Here is a 27,659-nt window from a genome sequence, read left to right as displayed (position 1 = left end):
GAATGTGTATATCATGTGGGGTGCCTCTGGCGGGTGTCGGGGTGGGAACGAGTGGCCGATTGGGCGTGGCCGTCTTGGCGGCTGTGCATGGCCATCTTTGATGTCTCTGTGTGGCCGCCTGGATGTCCGCGCATGGAGGCTGTGGCTATGGTACACAAACGTAATGATACATGTATATAACCACTGTGAAGGCTTTCTGTAACCACCCTATTGAATGTAAATAGACAGCTTACAATGAATAAGTGACCATCTTGGCATCCCTATGGGCATGGCTAACTCGGCATCTTTACTAGACCTTCTCAGAGTCTAAGCAAAATCGATTGAATATGTTTCCCTATGTATATGTCAACATGAGCAATGTGCTCACTTTTGTACCCAGTATGTGCATGACCTGACAAATAAAGAATAAAAAAAAAAAAAAATAGTATCTTTGTATCTGTAAAAGCTTCAATGGCAAAATATGTCAATGCCCTATTCTTCCCTAAGAGATATTTATTTCACTCCAGATAAATGTTGATGCCCCAAGTCAAGCATTCCTGTGCTCATGTGGCAATCTCGACTCACATGTAGTTTAAGGAGACATGGCATAGACAATTGATATGGACTGCAGCAGTCAAGTCAAACTGAGTCAATTCTGTGTTGCTGGCATTTAAAAAATAAAGAGGACCTAAGGGGCTTATTCACCAAACTGCGAGTTGTGTAGAACTGTTAAGGGGATTTCAATTTTAGGACAAAACATCTTAAAGGGAATCTGTTAGTACTTACCTGATACTATACCCCCCACCACCACCGTCTCCTTACAGAGGTGGTCTCTGGTCCGCACACACTCTTCATGTGGTCTTCACTGGTTTGCCTTGTTTGGGGACACTTGCCCAAGCAGGGCAAACTTCCTCCATGATGCAGACATGCTGGTTTCTTTGCCAACATGTCAGTGCCTGAATGAAGACATGCAATGGTCAACTGTCCTCAATTACCTGTTAATCTGGTTAAACTTTGAGTTATGGCAAACTGAAAGCCAAACGTTAACATTTAAAAGAAATTCTAACTTTAAAAATATATTCATTTTAAAGTCAGGTGCGTTCCTTTATATATTTTCATTACAGGCTCATCTTTGTTTAAAAAAAAGAAAGAAAAATCAACCCCTCCCCCAAAAAACATCAAAGGGACATTGACTGTTAAAATATAGAACAACCCCCTTTTGTCTATAATAAACCCTCTTGGTAACAACTCCCAGCTGTCAACCAGACTGCAAACATGAGTGTTTCGCGTAGTGATTTGTTGGTTTTAATGCTTTTAGCAGTTCACTATTGCTGCACGTGTGCCCTCTGCCCCAACACATCTCATGAAGAAGCATTGGATTAGCTGGGAGATCATCACTAGAAAACACACTCTGCACAAGTACTAGATATAAGAATAACTTCCTCTTGTGAAGTCACTGAAGTGGTAAACTTTTAGCTGCAACAATTTCTGAATATTGGGAGACAATGACTCGAGAGTTCCTTTTATAAACCAGTAATAGCTCATCTTTGCAATTTAGAGGTTTGTAAGCCTCAGCCAGCCTAAAGGTCAGATATGTTTTACATTCATCTGGGGTGCAATAGTTATAAAGTGTTTTAAGCATACTACTTACCTTTTCTGCAGTCTGTTTCTTCACCCACAACGTCATCCTGGGTTCTGGTACAATCCAATGCTCCCCAAAGAGGAGCACTGGGGATGAAATGCACATCCAATCAAATGCTGCTCATCCGAAAGCACTGGATTTAATAATTTCTTATGAACTGCCTTTGATGACGTGCAACGTCCTTATGGACGTCTAATGTCACATGATGGAATTTCATTTAGTTGCAAAATGGCAATGTTTTACATTGAAGGGTTAAAACTACAGGGCTACTGCATTTAGTGGTTCTTTAAATGGGCACTATAGACTACATAAACATATAATCTCATTGTTATAGAGCCTGGAGTCCCATGGTGCCAACCTACTGTACAGGGTATAATGGTTTAACATACAGTCTGGCCCCTTTCCACTGGTAGGGCCAATGTTTCTATACTGGCCCAGGCAGCCATGGGTGGCAGTGATAGGTTTAACCCCTTAAGGACACATGACATGTGTGACATGTCATGATTCCCTTTTATTCCAGAAGTTTGGTCCTTAAGGGGTTAAAGCGTCAGGAGAGCGCTCTCAGCCTATCACTGTCATTCATCCATGGTAAGAATTGGTATGGTTAATGCAGAGTTATACTCCTCAGCCAAACCTCCAGTGGGGTGAAGGCACTGGCTCCCAGGGACCCTTATTCAGTAATAAACTACACAAAAATAGTTTACTATGTGATGGCTTTCCAGGCACCATAAACACTTCAATGAGATGAGATTGATATGGAGCTTAGAGTGTTACTTTAACACAGCATTGTAATTTTTAGATTTTAATAGACAGAAACGTAAAAATAACATGATGTCACCATGAGACAAAGTGATGACCTTTCTCTTCTTCCTCTATGTGCTACTATGTAAGCAGGTGTAGTCAAATTGTAGGACCCCGGATGTTGTAGAACTGCAATTTCTAAGATGTTTTGCCATTCTAAAGTCTGGAAAAGCATCATGGTAGTTGTAATTCTACTCTTTGCAAGAAAATGCAAGGATCCCCAAAAGAAACATTTAGACATTAAACAAAAGTAGTATCTAGTAGGGATGCACCGAAATGAAAATTCTGGACCGAAACCGAAAATTCAGAATGTCCTTGGCCGAAAACCGAAACCACAATGAGTTTTTTCCTATAATTTTATTAATATTGGACTTTGTATAAATTCTTCCCTTTGGGGATTTAGCAAACGCAGGATGTCCTACTGCACACCGTGAGGACGTCCAGCATCAGTTAGGCAACTTTTGGTTGCCTAACCACCCGGAAGCCCCTCTGTTAGACTAGAAGTGGAGTTAACCCCGCAAGGTAATTATTGCAGTTTCCGGGAAACTGCAATAATTACACTTGCCGGGTTAAAGGACCGCTATAGTGTTTTCCTGGCACTATAGTGCCCTGAGGGTGCCCCCACCCTCAGGGAACCCCTCCCGCCGGGCTCTGGGGGAGGAAGGGGTTAAACTTACCTCTTTCTCCAGCGCCGGGCGTGGAGCTCTCCTCCTACTCTCCTCCCTCTTCTTCCTTCACCGGCTGAATGCGCATGCGCGGCAAGAGCCGCGCGTGCATTCAGCCAGTCCATAGGAAAGCACGGAAGCCCTCTAGCGGCTGTCAATGAGACAGCCACTAGAGGCTGGATTAACCCTAACGTAAACATAGCAGTTTCTCTGAAACTGCTATGTTTATTAAAAAAAAAAAAAAAGGGTTAAACCTAGCTGGACCTGGCACCCAGTTCACATCAATGAGCTGAAGTGGTCTGGGTACCTATAGTGTCACTTTAAAGGAACACAGTAGGCACCCAGATCACCTCAGCTCGTTGATGTGGTCTGGGTGCAGTGTCCCTTTTGCACCTAATGCTGCAATGTTAAACATTACAGTCCCAGAGAACTGCAATGTTTACATTGCAGCACTAAGTCTGTCCTCAGTGGCTGTCTGCCAGACAGCCACTGGGGGCGCTTCCGGAATCGTAACAGACTTTTGGTCTGTTATCCGACGCTGGACGTCCTCACGCTCTGCAGGAGGACCTCCATTGTCAGATTTTCCCCCATAGGAAAGCATTGATTCAATGCTTCCCTATGGTGAGGTCTAATGCGTGCACGGCATTTGCATTAGACCCCGCTTATCGCAGGGACATCTGCGCTGGGATACGGCAAGTAAATAAAGGGTTTTTAACCCACTATTTACCGGGGAGGCAGAGGGATCGGTAGTGCCAGGAATACAGATTTGTATCCCTGGCACAACAGTATCCCTTTAAGCACACCCTCTGACAGACACACACACATTCACTGACAGACACACACTGACAGTCTCTCTCTCTCACACACACACACAATGACAAACACAGACGTCACTGACAGACACAGTCTCGCTGATTTGACACACACACACACATTCACTGACACACTCACTCATTAACAGACACAAAAACACTGACAGACACATGGATAGTCACATATACACACAATGATAAACAGACTCTCATAGACACACAAATACACTCATACACACACACTCACAAAAATTATTATAATTATAATTAAATGAAATTAACATTTTCCTCCCAGCCTCCCTACCTGGAGAGCTGGCATGGATCTCCCTGCTCTGCTCCCTCCCGCCCAGTCTACTGATGTCGGTGTGCGAGGGAGAAAAGCAGGGGGATCACAGCTACCTCGCCGCCTCTGATTGAAACACAGCCGCATGCCTCCCAGCAGCCCCACTGAACCCCGGGGAGAGGGGGAACACCAGGTAAGTTGGAGTGGGCAGATGGGGGCTGCATTTTTTGCCGCCCCATGGTTAGTGCCATCCAAGGCAAATGCCTACTTTGCCTTGGGCTAATTACACCTTCCCCCGCGTGCGTTACAGCGATTTGCGGTACCGTACGAGGGGGAAGGGGTGTAATTTTCTGCAGATTTGACACTTTTACGGCCGAAATGGGATAGGCCCATTTTCGGCTGAAAATTTCAGAGCATCCCTAGTATCTAGTTATTTTAACACACTTTAGCTCTTTGGGGTACAAATTATAGACCTAGCGACACGTGCATCACTAATGATTAGATATCAATTACTATGCCATACAGTCAATGGGTGCCTGGTGACAGGTCTAACTGCCAAGAGGAAGATAAATTAACATAAAAACCATGTTTTTTTTTTTTTTAAATAAAATGGTCAGCTATTTACCTGGAAGCACAGAGTGACAAATGGAGCATCCTTTGAAGATGGGTATGTTAATAACGTCTTTTTGCCATTCCTAGTGAAGTCAGCTAGATCTGTAATACGTTGCTGCAGGTTTGCAAAGTTGCAGCACAGTCTGTCCAGATTTCTAGATATGTGAAGGAGGTCTTGTTCTGTGGCACTGTTTCTTGAAAAGTTGTGAGGTCGGGTTAATCCATGGCTCTCTAATTTTGGCGAGATTGGCCTAGTGAAAGGTTTCTGTGTCTCCAGGCCTAAAGTCACAGAACGATTTTTTGGTTCATTCTCCAAGTTGTGCACAATGAGAGTGTTCTTTTTGTCTTCAAAATCACTTGCACTTGATGACGGGCTTCGGTCTCCACCATAATTTCTAATTTCCTCTATTAACTGCTTTTTGCTAAGAACGTGAGGGCCAGTTGTATTTGGAAGTAATAGCTCACGGGAAGCAAGGTTATCATCCCTGTAAAGATGATCGAAATATTTCTTTTTTCTTTGATAGCTCACAGTAGAATCATAGTTTGACGGTACACTAGGTATACCTCCGAAAGATGTAGGAGAGTCTTCATCAAATGATACCTCTTTTACCATCAAGCGGATTATATATTTATCAGAACTAGAAGAAGGTAGAAAAGCTGGGTCACTTGCTTTCTGTCTTCCGACTAATACCAGCAACATTTTTTCGGTCAGGAAACACAAGCCTTTTGGTCTCTCATTCTTCTCCAGTTGAATTTGCTGGATGTTGGGCATGCTGGAAGAGGTTAACGAGTAGACTAAAACACTGCTGTATGTGTTTGAAGCTACAGCTACGACATGGGCTCTTGGATCAAATGCAAGAATATCAGGAACTAGGATTCCAGGGATATTTACTTTCCGGGTAGTTGTCACCTTCTTCTCAAAGCTGACAAGGATCAAATGTGATGAATCCTGCCCAGTTCCTGTCAGAAGGTCCTTCTTTTTTAGATTAAGAAGAGAATTCAGGTCAGCGTTTGAGTGATTTACGAGAATGTGGGTGAGGTCAATCGTGCCAGGTGAAGTTACTGGAGAATCTGTTGTAAGAGACGTTCCAGAATCTGTTGACCTTCGTCCAGCATCCATAGAGAACTCTTCATCCATAAGCAATAAACCTGGCTGGGGAGAAATGGATATTTCGGCACTGGCTGGGACATCAAAAGCAATGCCCGCATTTAATGCACATATCCTGTCTAGGGGAAGTTCGGTGGCAACTGCAACTTGGGAATCAATAGTGGACTCAATAGCACATATGTATCCTCCAACATCAAATATAGGGCAAAAAGTGCAAGTATTTAACACTTTGTGCTTGGCATCCCATATATAGGAGTGGAGTGAACTTCCAATAGCTACAACCAAACGGCTGCCATCTTTAGTCCAGCATGCACAGTGAATGATGCCATTGCTTTTAATATCCGCTTTCACGTTAGAATTATCAGAACGTACTGCATGCAAGAGGAAGACATCACGCTTTGTCAGAATAACTAAGATATCTTTGCTTGGATGCCACACGCAACCCTGAGGGAGTACAGGGAGGGGATCCCCAATCTCACAAGTCTGGGACACAACCAGCTTGTTCTTTTCTGAAGCATTGTAATATAATTGCCAGATAGTGACATGTTTCTTGTGTTGAACAGCCAACAGAGCCGGGATGTCATTGGCCAAAACTGGTCCCCAGTAAAGACCATGCACATGTTCAAACTGCCCAATGACTACAGAGTTGCCAAACTTGGGTTCCTCGTTATCAAGATGCAAGGCAGTCAATACAACTTGTCTGCCGTCTGTCCAGGCTAAGCCATGCAAGGGATGGATTGCTTGATAGAGGGCGTTGAGTCCTGTTCTCAAGAGTTTACCTTTTCCTAACTCCATTCTTCCAGTCACTGGGCATCTAAAGAAAGAAAATAAAATATAAGAACAAGAGAAGACACACACATATATCTACATCAAATAGTAATAATTAAAAGGTACACTCCAGACCCCTAAAGCACTTTTTAACTTGCTGAGATGCTTTATGTGAAAAGTTTGTCAACTTTTTAGAGATTTAAATAGAAATGGCACTTTTATAAATTAAACCTTGTTACACCCCCACCTCACTTTTTTTTTTTTTAAAACAAGGTTTTTTTAGATATACCTACAAATAAAAACCGCAAAAAAAAATCATGAGAGAGTTTATTGTCTGTGATGCAAGATTATATGTTTAACTTGTATTGGAGCTTGTAAAATAATCAGAAGAAATTTTAGGTAATTTGTGTTTTCTGAAATTCCATTTTTGGTTTGGAGTGATTGATTATAACTAATCTGATGAAGGCAGAGCTGTGGGATGCATATTAAACACATCTGAATAAAGTCAGCCTGGGAAGAAACAAGTTAACCTGGCTTTAGCATATGATGCTTGTACCGTTTCAGAAATTCTGTATCCACTCTCTCATTCTTATATTTCTAGTCTTACATTGTGTTAATATTAGCCAGACATATCTGTTGCATTTACTTAGTGCTTTTAACCAGGTCTCTATTGATACTTAGTCTTTTTTTGCTTATGTTTAAAATACCTCTATGTCAACACCATTCATTCATTCCTACTTTAACACACCACACTATCCTGTACTAGAAAGTTATTGCTGGTATATCTCGACTATTTAAGAAGTAAAAAGAAACACCCCACGTGCCATAATCACAACACCTGTAAGGGTTATGGCGTCATGGGAAACCTGGCGCCCTCCAAGAGTAAGTAGTGAAACTGTTAAAGAATGGTTTGACAAGTTACCGGAGTTCTGCTGGACACCCATCGCTGGAACTTACCTGCTGGGCACCTATAACCACTGCCAAGAGCCCCTCCGAGAACCTTCTATACGCTCCACTGAGGACTGCCACTGTCAACTGAGAGCTTTCTAGCAAAAAGCACATCTACGTAAAGCTACGCGTAGCCCAGTGACAGAGCTTCCGGCAGCAGTGAAGGAAGAAGGGTGTGGGCATCTGCCAGGGCACAGGGAAGTTGTCAACTATTCTTAAAAGGTTTGAGTACTTTTCCAGGGGGTGCCATACCACCACAGTGGTTATAGATTTGTATTTTAGTGTTTAGTTCCCTAATGCTATAACATGGACCCGAGCCTAGTTCTTGCAACATGGACTACACTTATGTTCTTAGAATAAACTTCTTTTGTTGATGGATTTCAATATTTCCATAATTTTTATTCTATTTTAGGACACTGTAAGCGGCCTCTAAATCTGAATTAAAAAACAACACGTCAATGTTATAAATAAAAGTAACCAACACCCCAACCACTTCAAATACTCAAGTGCCTGCGGCATATAGAGCTTTGATTGTGCTTGATCAGAAGTTGCCACATAAATGTTTTGAATAAAAAAAAATTTCAAAAAGGGATTTGATTCTAAGGTTAGAGTATTAATTGAATAATATTGTCTAGAGAACCTACACATATTCAGTTTGTTACTTCTTTCACTAGCTAATCGGCACATCAGCAACTAATGGTCACTATGTTCTGTGTGACACTGCCACGGAGAGCACATCAGCAGCTGATCAATACATGACTTATACCATTAGCTGCTCATGTAGCACATTGACTATAAATCTGCCAATTGATTTGAAATGTTGTAATACCCATCATTTCCAGGTAATAAAGACAGCTTGAATATCCAACTTTGACCCTCCCATAGTTTTTTTTGTACTTCCTATAATTCTATACCAGCCAAATTTGGGAAATGTAGTCACTGCTAGCTTGATTGTCAAACTTGCAATGTATTACTATCTTGCTCACGTTAACAGGGTTATCCACTAAAGACATACGACTAACTTATTAAATCCTAAAAAAAATAGATGATTTGAAAAAAGAAAAAAAAAAAATCTCCAACTCTATACTATATTCACAGCAGGGCTATTTATCATGAATTTTGCCTTTTGGATTTAATTTTTTAAAATGTGACTAACCCTAAACACAATCATGGAAACCACATCAGTAACTTCACAATTATACCGTGTACCTCCTGGAAAACTCAGAGCATCCAACAGGGTATATGTTATAGCTAAAGTAAAAAAATTGATCTCCCTTTACGGAATTTGCAAGAATGCATCACTCACACTATTTTTGACTTGAATTGGATACTACGTAATTTTGCATAATCTTTAAAATGTTTTTATAAAACCTTTCTTTGGTAGATTATCCAGTTCGATTCCAGGTCCATGAAAGCCTGCTGCAGTTGGCAGCCTGGATAACCGCCATTTGCAAGCATTGCGCCAGGTTCTTTACATGTTGTACAGTAAGAGAAGCAGTTCGTTTCTTTCTTCGGTTTGATCTTGTGATTTGTGGGTGTTCCAACTGAGTTCCAAAGTCACTTCCATGAAACTATTATTTCAGCACTTGGCAAAGCAGCCATAAATCACAGTTGTAAGGATTAGAAGAAATGCTCACCCAGGCCTCGTCACAGTTGGACAAGCTGTGTCTTTTCTTTCAGCTTGGATCTAGCTATTGTCTGATTGCATTATTCATCATATTCAGAAAATATTAATTTAAAAGGCAAGTAGTCATTTACAGCATACGTTTTGTGTTTATCTACTTCACAGAATTTTTTTTTTTTTTTGTATTAGCTGTTCTAATGCAAATAAGATGTTCTCTGCCCCCATCCACCCACAGCCTCCTACCTCCTGCCACTGACTGAAGCTGGTAAGAACACAATGAATGCCACAAATGGAGACCTATAAGGCAGCCCTGTGTTCTGTTCTGTGAAGCAGGGGAGGGCCTGAAAAGACTGACAGAACCTAGTTGCCATAGCGGCACAGCGTGATAATTATGGAGTGTGTGTGTGTGTGTGTTTGTAAGGATCTATATACTTGATCTTTGTGTTCTTTCAACATACAGCATTGTTGGTGACTTATTGCATGGTGATTGCAACTGACACTGTGCAAGGCAGGACCTCCAAGATCAGGGACAGTCATTTCCCAGTCTGCCTGAGGTTGGTGGGAGTTACAATCACTTTGCAGTTGCCTCTCTTAAAGTGTCACTCTGAAAACAGTAACAATTTTGCATCACTGAAAGAGTAAGTGAATTGTGCCAAATTTCGCTCCAGATAAGGTAATAGCTTATAACTGTAGCAAGCTGTAAAACCGGTGACAATTATAAAGCACTGGAGAATAAAAATATAACAAAAATGAAATGGAGAATTTACAATTTAGACCAACCAGAGAGTAAGTAACAGAAATATAGTTATCAAAACATGGGGGTGCATAGGTGCAAATTCATCACTAACGAATACATTTTAAAAAAGGGCCACAAAATGTAATCTTTGCAAAGCCGAGCGTTGGGCACACTTCTGGCATTCAGAAGGTTAAAAGTAAAGCAAACACCAGACTCCTGGGATCTATTCTGCATTGATTCTAAAAATAGTACTGTCACTTGTGTGGGGGGATCACTGCATTTTTAGCAAAGCCCACCCAATGGAGACATGTCTGCCGGCGGGAGGGGAGGAGTTGATATATATTTATGCAAATTTATTAGCGTTTGGTGCTTCCATATTCTGGTGTGGCCCTATCTTTAGCTCCTGGCAGATGATCCTATAAGATGCTTTGTCACTGCTCTACTTTTGTCCATGGACAAGAATACAGAATGGGGATTTATGGAATGTCCTGCGAGGGGATTTGAGGAGGTTCTCACAAAACCTTTCAGAAATCCCTAACTTGTACTCTCGCCCATGTGTAGAGATGCCAGACATCCATTGTATACCCCACCTGGAAATGGCTGTTACTTGATGGGGAATGGTTACTTATGGCTGCGGGAGCAGTTTCAAGCTCCACTTTGTTTTACAAGTCAACAAACTCGGCTTGTGAATTAGACAAAGAGGTTTATTTACTATACACAGTACTGTATCAAATTGAAATCCAATCGGCAACAAAAACACTACAATAGCCTAACTGTGACTTTAGCTAATAGCTGGTGAAAGTTGATGTTTAGTGAATACATCCCCAAAGCAGTCCCTACTTTGTCTCAAGACACCTTTTAATTGCGTTGGAAATGTAATGCTGCCCGGTCTATACAGGGTACTCATAAAGATTCTATTCAAAAATGACAGTCCTACTTTAAATTATATATATTTTTTTATATACTTTAGAGATATTCGTAAATAAAATAGCGGAGGTCTACGGCAACTGCAACGACGTTTTAAGCAACTGCATTACTTTTCTTGCAATTAAAATATTTACATCCAGGAAGTCACAACTATCTCAGTCGTCGACACACAGCTTGTTATTGTGCTGACGAGTTTGTCATTAGATTGGAATCGAGAGCCTGCCTGTGACTAATTTATAGGAGAGAACAATGCAGTTTTCCAGTTACTCTGGCAGTAGAGTGTACAAAGCACGGACATGTGATTCTACAGCTTATTTAACACATTCGTGCAATCTGCTAACTACTATGTGATAAACAGCATTTGGCCATTTAATTTCCTCGAGCATCACCTTATAATGTAAGAAGCCTATTTTAACAGGACATTTATGGTTTTTTTCCAGTGTCTGAATAATCCCCTTACAATATTAAATTGCAGCACTCAAATCATTGGCAAGGAGAGAGGCAGATGAGATGTTAAAACACAGATAGCGATGGGAACAAGAACACAAAGGGAAAAGGCAGAAAAGACAAACCCAAGACATCTTGGATAAGTTAAGATTAGAGAAGGGGAATAGTAAATACCAAAATATTTTCCTTACCCAATACTAGTGGTAGCTTTCCATAGCATGTGTCAGTCCTGTCTGATGGTCCTCTTGTTACTATACAGAGAGACATGCAGGTCAGTTATCAAAGCAAGTGATAATGCAAATGGACTTATCACCCAGCAAGGAAACACACTAAGCTCTTTAAACCATCTGGGGATTTTGTGGTTAGGGGAGGGAAGGTGACACAACCAATTCTACATCCAAACCAGGGTAACCAGATCACAACGCTATTTATTTCTGGTGGAACCTTTACGGAGTCTATGACATTCATGAAAGTGCGGCATGATGTATGTGATATCCATATTCCCGAGACGTGAAATTAATGAATTCATCAGGATGGTTCTCTGAAATGCAGCATTTAGTTAACAGATTTCATACTGGAAGCAAACAGCAGCCCTTTCAAGCTATGTCTAACAGAATGTAGAATACATAAGGGTCCTAAAAAATAAATAAAAAAAATGTAAATATATTTTATATATAAATTTAAATGATATATGTGTAGATGTACATGTATACAGATATTTACATATTTTTGGGGTTTCTGTCCAACTGGCACCCAGTTTTTTTTCTATTTTTCTTCGTGGAACAAGTCTGTCTAATCCAACCCTGAGCTGTCTGAAAAAACAAAAAGAAAACATAGCATGACGTCAAGATTTAAATGGCTTCTGTGCTGTTTTAACTAGTTGTTTCTTAAAGGGCCAGTAACTGTTTTGGTTAAAACTTCTTAATATATTCCAAAAGCAAACATTACAAACATCGAGGTGGCAAAACGTCATTGTGAAGCATGCAGCTTGCCACAGTCACAATTACTGCTTTTTGCAACAATAGACTATTAAGGGACCCAATACCCCCAGAGAAAACTCTATGTTCCCAATGATACGTAAAATCAAGGGTCTCTCAGTGCTGTCATGGAGGAGATCCCTTAGTTGGCAAGCAGATACTTTGTAACTTTAGCTGTTGATTGGCTGGGATTTATCTAGAGAGGTTCGTGTAAAATATAAGGTTTTCTTAGATGCCAACAATATTTGTTACCATATAGCTAAACGCTACAAAATAAATGTAGTTATCAACCGTTTCCTTTGGGGTCCATGGCAAACTGGCTCTAGATTAGAACATAGAAATGTGTAATCCTTAAGTAAACTGAAAGTTAATGCTGTTGGACCTACTACAGTTGACCTTTATTTTTGGTAGACCTGAAGCATAGGCTGAAGATAGCAGGAGTCAATCAGTACACCCATTTACCGACCTATTATTTTAATTTTACTTTAGTTTAATGAAATACAAAAGAAAGGATATACTACATTTCTGGCAGTTTCAACCAATCATTGTCCTACACTTTATTCTCTGTTAAAATAGACAATTTTACTTTTTTCAAACAAATAAACTCAGAGTGCACCTTATCATGGGAACGTAACTTAGATGTAGCTTTAAAAAAACCAAAAACAGAAATCTGAGCTACACACGTGCATGCAAAATGCTTACTAGCAGGAAAAACAACCTCTATGATCTTCACTGCAAAATAGATTGATTTACCTTAACCTTATTTTTAATCCAAAATGAAAAGTAGGTCTATCTTTTTCTGGCGACTTGAAACCTTCGCAATTAACATCATTCAGTGGTGTAAAATCTCAGAAGACAAGAATCTAACTGGCTTACCAATAACCTGCTCTCGCTTAGATCACGTAATATATGTTAAGTGAAATAAGAACTTGCAGGATGGAGTTTAGCAGATAATTGGATACGGAATTGAAGCACAAAGCTTGTACAAGCTCATGGCTGTATCTAGGATTTTAGATAGCTTACAAGTGACCTTTAGCCATAGCCATTAATGCAGCAGGTTGACTGCAATATTACAGAGACATCCCAAGCATCAACATGAATTTTACAGATTTTATATCTTTATAGCTCATGAATTAGATGTATTTTTTCCCATTCTAAATTTTGTATAGTTTTGCAATAAATAATGTTTGAGAGCTTTCTCATTGCTGCTGTAGTAGTTATGGTGTCAGGAGTGCCCTAGCACCCTACTTGTCTAAGTAGCAAAACAGTTTGTGAATGGTTTGAAAATTTATCTGCGGTCCGCCTGACTCCAGCACTGAAGACTTACAGCATACATGTGGCTATCGGTTTATGGTTCACGGTGACCATTTGTTGCTCATAAAAATAGCACTGAATCCAATACTGAGAAGTATTAGCAGCGCTCTGTGTCACCAAGGTGTAAGGTCTTAATGAGGAATGCTCCTCTAGGTGGCTGTCTATCTGAAAGTCACTAGAGACGTATTTTCGGCAAAATATAAACATTGCAGTTTCTCGGAAAAAGCAATGTTTTATGTGGCCAAACAAAAAAGGGGACAGAATTCACTATACAAAACCACTTCATTAAGCCCCATGGCTTGTGGTCCAAAAGTTCAGAACCCAGAGACCAGAATAAGTGGCGCCTGAATGATCAAGCTACTTCCTGGAACAGGGAAAGTTTAACCTGTATGATGAAATGCGTGGGGGTTTGCACAAATTGATATCCTGAAATACATAACTAATCAAAAAGTAAAGACTGAAATTAAATAAATGAGACCACAGATGAATTGGTGGAGTAGAAGCATTTTCTGATCACAAAAGCTTTTAAGAGTAATTATCTCCAGATTTTATTTTGCAAATAATCACAGACTGAACGGGTTAAGCAGCTGGATCTATGGCCACAATTCTAATCATGCAACATCTCCAAATAACTAAATGTTATCAGTGGTACTGATGTGTAATAGGAGAATAAAAGGAGCAAGCTTACATCAATAAAAATGTGTTTCACCTTTATGAAATGGCATATATAAAAAAGCAATTTTACCTGTGCTCTCCCCCTTCTGAAGGGTTTTACAGCAATCTTGTAAAGCGCTTAGGAAGGAGGATAAGAGAAAATTAATAATAAAATGTTCAGTAGGAGGAAAGTATATACGAGAAAATTACTTTCCTTTCAAGAGACGTCCAGTTTCATATTCCTCCAATGTAGGACATGCACTAAAATCAATATTACATCCTTCAAAAGAAGCTATTAGATACATGGCAATGGTGTGAAACAGCTTACATCACACATCAAGCATAAAATAGGGAAAATAAAAACAATAAATTAGGATTCTCTAGCATTATTAAAAGTACAAAGTCAGCTACCACTAGAATTGTATACAGTTGGTAACTATATAACTACACTAAACACTATGATATAATAATATGTATCCCTGCACGCTGGCCATCAACAAGACCCAGCACACAGAACCATACGGATCAGACTGGCACACTAATTTCATGGTTGGTTAAGGGGCACTGTGATCACAATAAAGAATCCTGATTTATACGTCAGCAAATTTCCCAGCACACGATAGCATGTGTAAGGAGACATACACATATTAAACTGAAATATTCAAACTTGGTTACTCAAGCTATTTCTCACAGTTGTTCCAATGCCCAGGTGGCAACACGTAAACGCTACATATTGCAATGCTTTATTGGTTAAAATGCAGTCTCTTGTTCATATCTGATTCAACATAACCTTAAAGTACGAATGTTTTATAAGCATGTCTGAAACAGAAGTAGGGTACCCATTAAACTGTCCTTTGTTAGATTTTCTTATGAAGAAAAGTTAGCTATGGTTTGTGCATTTTTAAAAATACTTTATTTTAAATGTACACAACCAGCGTTGCATATAAATGAATTTATCCACAACATTCTGTGTGTCAGACAGCCACATACTGGCATGTACTGCTTCTGTAGAGGCCAATGCATAGCAGATGGACCATGGAGCAATCACGTCACCCTGGACATGGGGAAAAATCAAAACCTTCCACCCCAGTAAGCACATAAACATCTATAGTTTACTGGGCTGAAAAAATGACTAGTCACTCCTAATGTGTCCCTTTACAGGAAGGTAGGATATACTTATTATATTATGTCCACCAAGCCCTCCACACCCAAAAAAAGCTATACTCACACAATACCTCTTTAACCCTTAACCCTCCTAACCACAGCTCTTAAAAACACAGCACCTACTCTCCTACTAATGTTCTCACTTCTATTTTTCACTTTCTCTCTCACTTCCCTCATCATTAAAATCTCTCTATCATTTCACTCACCTGTTCCTGCGAACACCATCTTCATTGCTCCCTCCCTGCTCCCCTCATCTCTGTATTCATCACATGCACTTTACTCATATTTATCCAGCCTTTCTCCACACACCCCTCCTAAATCCCTTAAATACAAGCTCTCATCCCCAACATTTAAATCTTACTCGCACATTCTCTTCCTTTCCATCCTACTACTCCTAGCAGCAGGTGATGTCTCTCCAAACCCTGGTCCCTCCACTACTCAGCCACCTGGTTCAAACACCAGAAACCACTACAACCTAATACCCATTCCATGTAATTCTCACTATAATTCCTTTTTTAAAGCTGCCCTCTGGAATGCACGCTCTGTGTGCAGCACCTTTAAATCTACTTCCATCCATGACCTATTTATCTCACACTCCCTAAACCTACTTGCACTAACAGAAACATGGCTCTCTCCCTCGGATACTGCTACCCCTGCCTCACTGTCCTTTGGTGGTCTTCACTTTACCCACAATCCAAGACAAGTGGAGATTAAAGGTGGCGGTGTAGGTTTTCTTCTCTCACCCCACTGCTCCTTTAAAACCCTGCCCACCCCCCCTTCCATCTCTTTCCCATCATTCGAAATTCATTCAATTCGCCTTTTCAAACCCTTCTCTGCTAACATTGCCGTCATCTATCGTCCCCCTGGTTCCCCTCTCCTCTTCCTTGACCACTTTGCTGCCTGGCTACCCTACTTCCTCTCTTCCAACATTCCATCCCTAATTCTTGGAGACTTCAATATTCCCATTAACCCACCTTTAACCCCAGCAGCCTCTAAACTACTTTCAATTACTTCCTCCCTTGGACTATTGCAGTGGGCTAATTCTCCCACTCATGTAGCTGGCAATACCCTCGACCTTATTTTCTCCTATTCATGTACATTATCTAATATCTGCAATACTCCATTTCCTCTCTCTGATCACCACCTCTTATCGTTTGCTCTCAATTACCCCCTCACCCAACAACCTCAGCCTAACCCCCCTCAGCTCAGGAGGAACCTTAACTCTATTGACCTCCAGCAGCTGTCGGCTGACATTGATTCACAACTGCTATCCATCCCTTCCCTCTCCTGTCCCTCACTGGCCATCTCCACATATAACACTACCCTCACATCTGCCTTGAACACTGCAGCCCCACTCCAAACATGCACCACGAGGAGAACACGACCCCAACCTTGGCATAATAAATCAAAACGCTATCTGCAGAGTTGCTCCCGCTGTGCTGAACGCTCCTGGAGGAAGTCCCGCACCCAGGCAGACTATCTTCATTATAGATTCATGTTGCTTTCGTACAGCGCAGCCCTTGCCCTCGCCAAACAGTCCTACTTTTCCTCTCTCATTAGTTCATGCTCCCGCAATCCCAGACGTCTCTTTGACACTTTTAATTCCCTTCTCCGCCCTGCTGTGGCCACCCCCCAAACTAACCTTACAGCTGATAGCTTTGCATATTACTTTACTGACAAGATTGAACAGCTAAGGAAACAATTCTCCCCTCCTTGCCGTTCTCTTTCTCAACCACACATAAATCATGCTTTCCCTACCCTTCAGACTTTCTCCCCAGCTACTGAACAAGAGGTGGCTGCACTTCTCCATTCCTCTCGCCCCACCACTTGCCCACTTGATCCTGTCCCATCTCACCTCATCAGATCTCTCTCCCCTTGTCTTGTGCCTATCCTAACACACATCTTTAACTGCTCTCTCTCTTCTGGCACTGTTCCTGCTGACCTTAAACATGCCACTGTAATACCTATCCTGAAAAAACCATCTCTTGACCCGTCCTTCCCCTCGAACTATCGTCCCATATCCCTGCTCCCTTACTCATCAAAGCTTTTGGAAAGACTTGTCTTTACCCGTGTGTCTCACTTCCTTAATTCCAACTCTCTCCTTGACCCTCTTCAGTCTGGCTTCCGCCCTCTCCACTCTACTGAGACCGCTCTTATCAAAGTGACTAATGACCTAATCTCCGCTAAATCCAAAGGTCACTACTCCATATTAATTCTCCTTGACCTCTCTGCTGCCTTTGACACAGTTGATCATTCTCTCCTCCTTCAAACTCTTCAATCACTCGGTCTCTGTGACTCTGTCCTCTCTTGGTTTTCCTCCTCTCTCTCCCAACGCTCATTCAGTGTCTCCTTTTCCAAGGATACCTCCTCCCCTCGCCCTGTCTCGGTTGGAGTTCCCCAAGGCTCTGTCCTTGGTCCCCTTCTATTTTCTCTTTATACTGCCTCTCTTGGAAAACGTATTGCCTCTTTTGGATTCAACTACCACCTGTACGCTGATGACACTCAGATATACCTCTCCTCACCGGACCTCTCCCCGGCCGTCCTGCAACGTGTCACTGCTTGCCTCTCTTCCATCTCTGACTGGATGTCGTCACGCTTTCTCAAACTTAACCTCTCTAAAACTGAACTCCTTGTCTTTCCTCCTCCTAATACTGATCCTCCTCTCTCACTCTCCCTTCAAGTCAGTGATATCCACATAAGTCCATCCCTACAAGCGCGCTGTCTTGGCGTCATACTTGACTCTGGTCTCACCTTTGAGTCTCACATCCAGTTTGTTGCCAAGTCCTGTAGGTTCCAACTCAAAAACATAGCCCGCATCCGCCCCTTTCTTACGCAAGATGCTACCAAGGAGCTTGTCCATGCTCTAGTAATTTCCCGCATGGATTACTGTAACCCTCTCCTGATTGGTCTCCCCAAAAGCCGTACTGCCCCGCTACAGTCTGTAATGAATGCTGCAGCTAGACTGATTTTCCTATCCAGTCGGTCCTCTCACACCTCGCCCCTCTGCCAGTCCTTACATTGGCTCCCTGTATCCTATAGGAGTCAATTCAAAGTGCTAACCCATACATTTAAAGCACTGAACAATTCCAGCCCCTCTTATATCTCTTCACTGATCCAGAGGTATGCCCCTCCTCGTACCCTCCGCTCTGCCCGCGACCACCTCCTGACCGCTGCTCGCACCCGTACGGCCAACTCACGCTTGCAGGACTTCTCACGGGCGGCTCCTCTCCTATGGAATAACTTGCCTACTGCCATCAGACTCTCCCCTAGTCTTCAATCATTTAAGAAGGACCTTAAATCCCATCTCTTCAGGAAAGCGTATGGCCTCCCAGAGTAATCTCTCCCTTACATACCTGTCCCTATGGGATAGTGCTTTGCTCTCTCCTCCAGCTCTGCTTCACTCCTACTTGATATTTCCTATCCTAATGTTTCTAATACCCCACTTCCTATAGACTGTAAGCTCATTTGAGCAGGGTCCTCTTCAACCTATTATTCCTGTAAGTTTTCTTGTAATTGTCTTATTTATTGTTACATCCCCCCCCCCTCTCAAAATATTGTAAAGCGCTACGGAATCTGTTGGCGCTATATAAATGTCAATAATAATAATAATAATAATACTTGAAAACAATGTGTACATCCTGGTAAAATATTTTATAAATAAATAAATGTCTCTTTCTAGCAGCAGATAGAGGGAAGTGCCATTGTACAGAACACTGGTGAGACCTCACTTGGAGTATTGTACGCAGTACTGGAGACCGTATCTCCAGACGGATATTGATACCTTAGAGAGAGTTCAGAGAAGGGCTACTAAACTGGTTCATGGATTGCAGGATAAAACTTACCAGGAAAGGTTAAAGGATCTTAACATGTATAGCTTGGAGGAAAGACGAGACAGGGGGATATGATAGAAACATTTAAATACATAAAGGGAATCAACACAGTAAAGGAGGAGACTATATTTTAAATAAGAAAAACTACCACAACAATTGGACATTGTCTTAAATTAGAGGGGCAAAGGTTTAAAAATAATATAAGGAAGTATTACTTTACTGAGAGGGTAGTGGATGCATGGAATAGCCTTCCAGCTGAAGTGGTAGAGTGTTAACACAGTGAAGGTGTTTAAGCATGTGTGGGATAGGCATAAGGTATAAGATAAGGCCAGGGACTAATGAAAGTATTTAGAAAATTGGGCAGACTAGATGGGCCGAATGGTTCTTATCTGCCGTCACGTTATATGTTTTGTGGGTTATGCTATAACCCACAAAAACAGGGTAGGACATATGTCCCTTTACTGGGAAGTAGGATATCTGTCGCTTTACTGGGAAGTAGGATATCTGTCGCTTTACTGGGAAGTAGGATAGCTGTCGCTTTACTGGGAAGTAGGATAGCTGTCGCTTTACTGGGAAGTAGGATAGCTGTCGCTTTACTGGGAAGTAGGATAGCTGTCGCTTTACTGGGAAGTAGGATAGCTGTCGCTTTACTGGGAAGTAGGATAGCTGTCGCTTTACTGGGAAGTAGGATAGCTGTCGCTTTACTGGGAAGTAGGATAGCTGTCGCTTTACTGGGAAGTAGGATAGCTGTCGCTTTACTGGGAAGTAGGATAGCTGTCGCTTTACTGGGAAGTAGGATAGCTGTCGCTTTACTGGGAAGTAGGATAGCTGTCGCTTTACTGGGAAGTAGGATAGCTGTCGCTTTACTGGGAAGTAGGATAGCTGTCGCTTTACTGGGAAGTAGGATAGCTGTCGCTTTACTGGGAAGTAGGATAGCTGTCGCTTTACTGGGAAGTAGGATAGCTGTCGCTTTACTGGGAAGTAGGATAGCTGTCGCTTTACTGGGAAGTAGGATAGCTGTCGCTTTACTGGGAAGTAGGATAGCTGTCGCTTTACTGGGAAGTAGGATAGCTGTCGCTTTACTGGGAAGTAGGATAGCTGTCGCTTTACTGGGAAGTAGGATAGCTGTCGCTTTACTGGGAAGTAGGATAGCGGTCGCTTTACTGGGAAGTAGGATAGCTGTCGCTTTACTGGGAAGTAGGATAGCTGTCGCTTTACTGGGAAGTAGGATAGCTGTCGCTTTACTGGGAAGTAGGATAGCTGTCGCTTTACTGGGAAGTAGGATATCTGTCGCTTTACTGGGAAGTAGGATATCTGTCGCTTTACTGGGAAGTAGGATATCTGTCGCTTTACTGGGAAGTAGGATATCTGTCGCTTTACTGGGAAGTAGGATATCTGTCGCTTTACTGGGAAGTAGGATATCTGTCGCTTTACTGGGAAGTAGGATATCTGTCACTTTACTGGGAAGTAGGATATCTGTCGCTTTACTGAGAAGTAGGATATCTGTCGCTTTACTGAGAAGTAGGATATCTGTCGCTTTACTGAGAAGTAGGATATCTGTCGCTTTACTGAGAAGTAGGATATCTGTCGCTTTTTTGTGGGTTAGGCCATGTGTCCTTTCCCTGGTGGAGTAAAAGTGTATTTTAGCGTATTTTATCATTTGCTGTTTCGTTCAGGTGTGATTTAAGCTAAATAACTGACTCATATAGTATTTGTCTTACCTAGAATGTGGGGGTAAAAGGGTATTTTAGCATATTGTATTATTTGGAGTTAGTAATTTTGCTTATTGTGCCACTTACTCACACCTGAACGAAATGGCAAATAAAAAAATACACAAAAATACACTTTTACACCTTGGGAATAGGATATATGTTCCTTTAATGTAGAGGGTAAGATATATGGCACTTAATTGGGGGGATAGGATATATGTCGCTTTACTGGAGAGGGTAAGATATATGCCTCGTTATTGTGGGTTAGGGTATATGTCCCCTTACTAGAGAGGGTAGGACTTATGTCACTTTGTTGTGGGTTACGATATGTATCCCTTTAATGGGGGGCAGGATATTTGTCCCTTTAGACTGGTGGTAGGATATTTGTCCCTTTATTGTGGGTTAGAATATATGTCCCTTTACTGGGGGGCAGGATATTTGTCACTTTTTTGTGGGTTAGGATATATCCCTTTATTGTGGGTTAGAATATATGTCCCTTTACTGGGAGGCAGGATATGTGTCCATTTAACGAGGGATAAGATATATATCCCTTTATTGTGGGTTAGGATATATATTGTTTTATTGTGGGTTAGGATATATGTCACTTTATTGTGGGTTAGGATATATGTCACTTTATTGTGGGTTAGGATATATATCCATTTATAGTGGTGGGTTGCCAATTACTGAAGGTCAGGGGATATGTCCCTATACTGGTGGCAATATGTCCTCACTGTGAGCATGATCTGTGCCCCCCACACAGCCTCCTTACACAATAATAATATTACTAATAGTGGGATGAGCGGCAGTGACTGTGATGGACAGTTATAGGATGAGTCCCCTGTGGCCACTCATTATGGATTATTGTAGATATTCAGGTTAATAATAATAGTGGGGTGACTGTGATGGACAGTTATAGGATGAGTCCCCTGTGGCCGCTCATTATGGGTTATTGTGGATATTCAGGTTAATAATAATAATACTAATAGTGGGGTGAGCTGTAGTGACTGTGATGGACAATTAGAGGATGAGTCCCCTGTGGCCGCTCATTATGGATTATTGGGGATATTCAGGTAATAATAATAGTGGGGTGACTGTGATGGACAGTTAGAGGGTGAGTCCCCTGTGGCCGCTCATTATGGATTATTGAGGAAATTCAGGTAATAATACTAATAGTGGGGTGAGCTGTAGTGACTGTGATGGACAGTTAAAGGGGGAGTCCCCTGTGGACGCTCATTATGGATTATTGGGGATATTCAGGTAATAATAATAATAGTGGGGTGAGCTGTAGTGACTGTAATGGACAGTTAGAGGGTGAGTCCCCTGTGGCCGCTCATCATGGATTATTGGGCATATTCAGGTAATAATAATAGTGTGGTTACTGGGATGGACAGTTATAGGATGTGTCCCCTGTGGCCGCTCATTCTGGGTTATTGTGGATATTCAGGTTAATAACAAGCGGCCCCCCTTGCGTTTTACCATTACCAATAATAAACAATGAGATTAAAGCCATTTACACGGAACATTCCGGCAGCTCTTACCCAGCCTACACTCCGTCCATCCAGTCTGCGGCTCCTTCCCGGGCATGGAGGACACGGAACGCAGCTCCAACCCTGATTGGCTGACTGTCCGGCTCCGCCCACTCGATGTCCGTAAACAGCGTGCTTTCACTTACCGTAGCAACAACAGCTTCGGTCCACTCGCAGAGTGCTGAGCCCTAGAGCACCGCGTGTAAATATGTCTACCACAACGGACGTCTCTAGCGCTTTGAACTCTGTAGCCAGCTTCCCAGTAAAGGCAGGGGTGTCAACCAGCTTTATTAACAAGTCTGCTCTCAGACAGGTTTTGATGTGCAGTCTCAGTAAAATAATGCACTACTGATATAGAGTAACACATTATTTATCTGAGTGCATGCAACATTTTCTAATGGTTCAGGGCTTACTCCACATTATTTATCTGAGTGCATGCAACCTTTTCTAATGGTTCAGGGCTTACTCCAGGAAAAGCTTCCTGACATCCCTCACTAGCAAGGCTGCCAAGCCCACCATCTAGTGTGGAAGTGGGATTCTATTAAAGGGGGAATTATAGTCCCCAGAACAACTGCAGCTTAATGTAGTGGCTGTGGTGTCTACTGTCTTTCTCTGCCGGCTTTTTAATGTAAACACTACCTTTTCTCATAAAAGGCAGTGTTTACATTATTGCCTAGTAACACCTCTAGTGACAGTCACTCAGCTAGCCACTAGAGGTGCTTCCTGGTTCGGTGCTGCACAGTGTGCTGTACATGGAGACACTAACTCTCCCCATAGAGATGCATTGATTTTTTTTTTTTTTTGCTACGCATGCACAATAGCCTCCCAATGTTTTCCTATGATAAATCATTGGAATGGCTGAGATCGTCGGGGCTGGCCAGATGCGACAGGACCGCATGGCGCTTGAAATAGGGTGAATTTAACACCTTTTTAATAGGGGTCAAGGGGGGGGGGGGGGGGGGACAGGCACCTAATCAGCTCATCTAGAACTATAGTGTCAGAAATATATGTTTGTATTCCTGACACTATAGTATTTCTTTAATCAAGGAGGTATCTGAAAATAGACTTGTGCATATATTATTTTCAGATGGTACAAACGAAGCAAATTCCTTCCAGGATTTACCTGTGGATTCAATGAAAAAATGTAAATGGGTGACGGATCTAGGGCTGCCACCTTTCTTGGAAAACAATACCGTCCATAATTAATTATATATTAATGACATCAGAGGACATGATGTACCGGACTTTGCGTGACATCACAGGGAATGATAACGGAGAAATGCATTTGCATGCATCCCTACCTGCCTCTTTCAGTCTGAGATTTAACGGTACAGTTGATTACAGTAGAGGCAGCTAAGCTTTTTGTGTGATGAAGCCATCTTGCTATTGACTCACAACATTGATTATTCTTTGCTGACTAGACCTCCTCTCTTTTATTTAATATGTCACGCAATATAGTAGTAAAGTCTCTGTTTATGAAGACTGACTGGAACACAACCAGCAGATGAGACTGTTGACTGTGTTAACCTGTCTGTATATGGACTACAATCTGTCTCAATTAATCACACTGTTTCACTGTACCTGGATAAAGAAACATCTGGTAGCACTTAGAAGTTCATGTATTCTTTGTTTTGTATCCAATGTCACTATAGGATAGTTAACCACAAACTGTAAACTATACACACACTATGAACAGTTTACTAATGTTCGGTAGAAGTGATCATTTAATGTTTATTTTTGTCAAAGAGATATTCATTTGCTTATTATAAGATATTTGTAAAAATCCTAAATCACTTGTATCAGCATGGGCTAATGTGAATGTCTAGGTCACAACTGGTGATGACATATTCACACAAGAACTTTATGAGGAATATCAGGGATTGTCCCAGGTTTAAAAGTTCTCTCATTTTTGTCTTTTTTGCAAATTGGAAGGTTAGCTGGGTTCTATCATTGCAAATTAAAATGTATGTCCTGCAAAAATTGGTTACAGTACACCTGCTGCGACTTTGTTAGAATCTCCCTGATCAGAAAAGTTAGCCTGCTGTGCGGCCAATATTGTTACTGATTTGAAGACGACTTTACTAGAGGTAAGAAAAAAAGAGCTACAAGAAGGATATCAACAGACTTTTGTCTTCCAATTCCGGGTATTACCAATATTGGCTTTGATCTAATATATCGCATTAGCTGTTCAAAGGATTTACTAATTTTGGATGAAAAACAAATAAAGGAGAATTTGTTGCATTTGTTCTTAAAATACTTTGACAAGCTCTGCTAGCCAACCAGACCAGTAAGTAGATAGTTTGAAATAAAACGAGTCAAGGATAGTATTATAACAGACTGAAATTAGTTTTGGTACTGTAGGTAGTTTCCCTATCCAGTTTGCTAGGGCCGTACTTGGCTCCCGAACCAATAAAGAATACACTGAAGCCAACCCAGTACTTTACTAAATATTCATAAAAATCATGGAAATCGGAATCTAAACTTCACTTGGAGGTTGGAGAAAGGTTAAATTTAGTTTGGGTTTAGAAGTTAATTAACAATATACCAACCATTTGAATCCCACTTAGTAATATCCAGTTATAAAGTGGAGAGTCAAAATTGGAGCCACAAAAGCCTGTGTTTGTGAATAGATCACAATAAGATAGGATAAATTTGTATAACACTATAAAGGGTTCAAATGAAAATGTGAGGGAAACAAATGTTACTTGAGAGAAAAATTCTCCCAGGCTGTCTCCAAGACCATTACAAAAAGTTGCCAAACTGATAAGCTTCCTATAAAATAACATGTCCTGGTCCTACCCCTAACCTAGCCCCAACCCTACCTCTACCCTTAACACTACTAGGGTTCTGCACCTTCTCAATTCGGTTTGGTTCGGTACTTCTGAAATTCGGGACTTTGGCAATTCAGCACTTTGGTTATTCCCTAAGCCTAAGCCTAACCCTAACCCTACCCCTAACCTAACCCCTAACCATACCCCTAAACCAGTGATGGCGAACCTATGGCACGCGTGCCACAGGTGGCACGCCGAGCCCCCTCTGTGGGCACGCAGCCACAGGTCGCCGGAGGGAGGGAGGGTGCGCTCTGCCGGCGCATCCATAAGGCGGCACAAGTGGCCGCCTTAGGGTGCACCGGCTCGGCGGGCGCAAAACCGGAGTGACCGGCAGGAGGTGAGCGCATAGCGCTCCCTCCTGCCAGGCACTCTGTCTAGCATGGCCGAGCGTGCCGCGGTACAGGAACTTATGTTTCCTGTACCCGGGCGGACGGAAATGGAGTGCTCACAGAGAGAGCACTTCCTGTTCGGCTTGGTACAGGAAACTGAGCTCCGCAGTGCGCTCGGCCACGCTACAAAGTAGGAGATCAAGGACAAGTGTGTGTGGGGGGAATGAAAACTAAGGGAGGGATGGGAGGTAGAAAGAAAATTGAAGGGGGAAAAAAACTGAGGGAGAGATGGGGGGAGAAAGCTGAGGGAGAGATGGGGGGGAGAAACTGAGGGAGAGATGGGGGAGAAAGCTGAGGGAGAGATGGGGGAGAAAACTGAGTGTGGGATGGGGGAGAAAACTGAGTGTGGGATGGGGGGAGAAAACTGAGTGTGGGATGGGGAAAGAAAACTAAGAGAGGGATGGGAGGTAGAAAGAAAATTGAAGGGGGAAGAAAACTGAGGGAGAGATGGGGGGGAGAAAGCTGAGGGAGAGATGGGGGAGAAAGCTGAGGGAGAGATGGGGGAGAAAACTGAGGGAGAGATGGGGGAGAAAACTGAGGGAGGGATGAGGGGGAGAAAACTGAGGGAGGGATGGGGGGAGAAAGCTGAGGGAGAGATGGGGGGGAGAAACTGAGGGAGAGATGGGGGAGAAAGCTGAGGGAGAGATGGGGGAGAAAACTGAGTGTGGGATGGGGGAGAAAACTGAGTGTGGGATGGGGGGAGAAAACTGAGTGTGGGATGGGGAAAGAAAACTAAGAGAGGGATGGGAGGTAGAAAGAAAATTGAAGGGGGAAGAAAACTGAGGGAGAGATGGGGGGGAGAAAGCTGAGGGAGAGATGGGGGAGAAAGCTGAGGGAGAGATGGGGGAGAAAACTGAGGGAGAGATGGGGGAGAAAACTGAGGGAGGGATGAGGGGGAGAAAACTGAGGGAGGGATGGGGGGAGAAAACTGAGTGTGGGATGGGGGAAAGAAAACTGAGGGAGGGATGGGGGGAAAGAAAACTGGGGGGGGAGGGGGGACGACATACACACAGCACCCCTGCCCTACACATATCACCCCACACAAACACACACCCCCCCCCCCCCCCCCCACACACACACATCACCCCACCCACACACCACACACACACACACACCACCACACATCACCCCACACACACACACACCCCCCACACATACACATCACCCTACACACAAACACATCACCCCACACACAAACACATACACTGTATCCCTCAATGCAGTGTGTGTACACTCAGCAGTCTGTCCGTGTGTGTACACTCAGCAGTCTGTCCGTGTGTGTACACTCAGCAGTCTGTCCGTGTGTGTACACTCAGCAGTCTGTCCGTGTGTGTACACTCAGCAGTCTGTGTGTGTGTACACTCAGCAGTCTGTGTGTGTGTGTACACTCAGCAGTCTGTGTGTGTGTACACTCAGCAGTCTGTGTGTGTGTGTGTACACTCAGCAGTCTGTGTGTGTGTACACTCAGCAGTCTGTGTGTGTGTACACTCAGCAGTCTGTGTGTGTGTACACTCAGCAGTCTCTGTGTGTGTGTACATTCAGCAGTCTGTGTGTGTGTGTGTACACTCAGCAGTCTGTGTGTGTGTGTGTGTGTGTACACTCAGCAGTCTGTGTGTGTGTACTCAGCAGTCTGTGTGTGTGTATTCAGCAGACTGTGTGCTCAGCAGTCTGTGTGTGTATTCAGCAGTCTGCTAAATACAGACAGACTGCTAAATACACATACAGACAGACTGCTTAATACACATACAGACAGACTGCCGAGCACACACACAAACTGCTTAATACACACACAGAGATGTTAATTAGTTCGGACAACTGTATGAGTTGTTTTTTCTAAACTTAAACCTCAGTATTCAGGTTTAATTGCCGTTTTGGCACTTTGAGGGAAATCAAATTGGCATGTATTGCGGTCT

The 27,659-nt window shown here is 42.4% G+C and overlaps 2 protein-coding genes across 7 annotated transcripts in view; both read right to left on the bottom strand.

Annotated features, from left to right (window-relative positions):
• WDCP (WD repeat and coiled coil containing) overlaps positions 1-22,633 on the bottom strand; it is a 39,472-nt gene extending 16,839 nt beyond the window's left edge. Inside the window, exons 1-5 of one of the 6 annotated variants that reach the window (XM_063442107.1) lie at positions 22,539-22,631; positions 14,389-14,435; positions 12,076-12,164; positions 11,544-11,603; positions 4,808-6,716 (exon numbers count right to left, since the gene is read on the bottom strand). In XM_063442107.1, coding sequence (XP_063298177.1) covers positions 4,808-6,716; positions 11,544-11,572 — 1,938 coding nt within the window. In that variant the 5' untranslated portion in view covers positions 11,573-11,603; positions 12,076-12,164; positions 14,389-14,435; positions 22,539-22,631. Of the gene's footprint in view, positions 1-4,807; positions 6,717-11,543; positions 12,001-12,075; positions 12,165-14,388; positions 14,699-22,538 lie in introns of those variants that run through there. The other 5 variants (XM_063442105.1, XM_063442106.1, XM_063442108.1 and 2 more) reach the window with 5 other exon arrangements.
• LOC134586141 (uncharacterized protein DKFZp434B061-like) lies at positions 19,713-20,951 on the bottom strand. Its single transcript, XM_063441649.1, has one exon. The coding sequence runs from the start codon at positions 20,949-20,951 to the stop codon at positions 19,713-19,715; it is 1,239 nt and encodes a 412-aa protein (XP_063297719.1).
• Positions 22,634-27,659: the final 5,026 nt, after the last annotated feature.

The sequence above is a fragment of the Pelobates fuscus genome, chromosome 2 (assembly GCF_036172605.1).
Source record: "Pelobates fuscus isolate aPelFus1 chromosome 2, aPelFus1.pri, whole genome shotgun sequence".
NCBI lineage: Eukaryota > Metazoa > Chordata > Amphibia > Anura > Pelobatidae > Pelobates > Pelobates fuscus.
This window is presented reverse-complemented; position numbering and strand designations above follow the sequence as displayed.

Excerpts from the sequence above, each read along its gene's own strand:
- LOC134586141 (XM_063441649.1), bottom strand. The coding sequence starts at position 20,951 with ATGATAAAATACGCTAAAATACACTTTTACTCCACCAGGGAAAGGACA.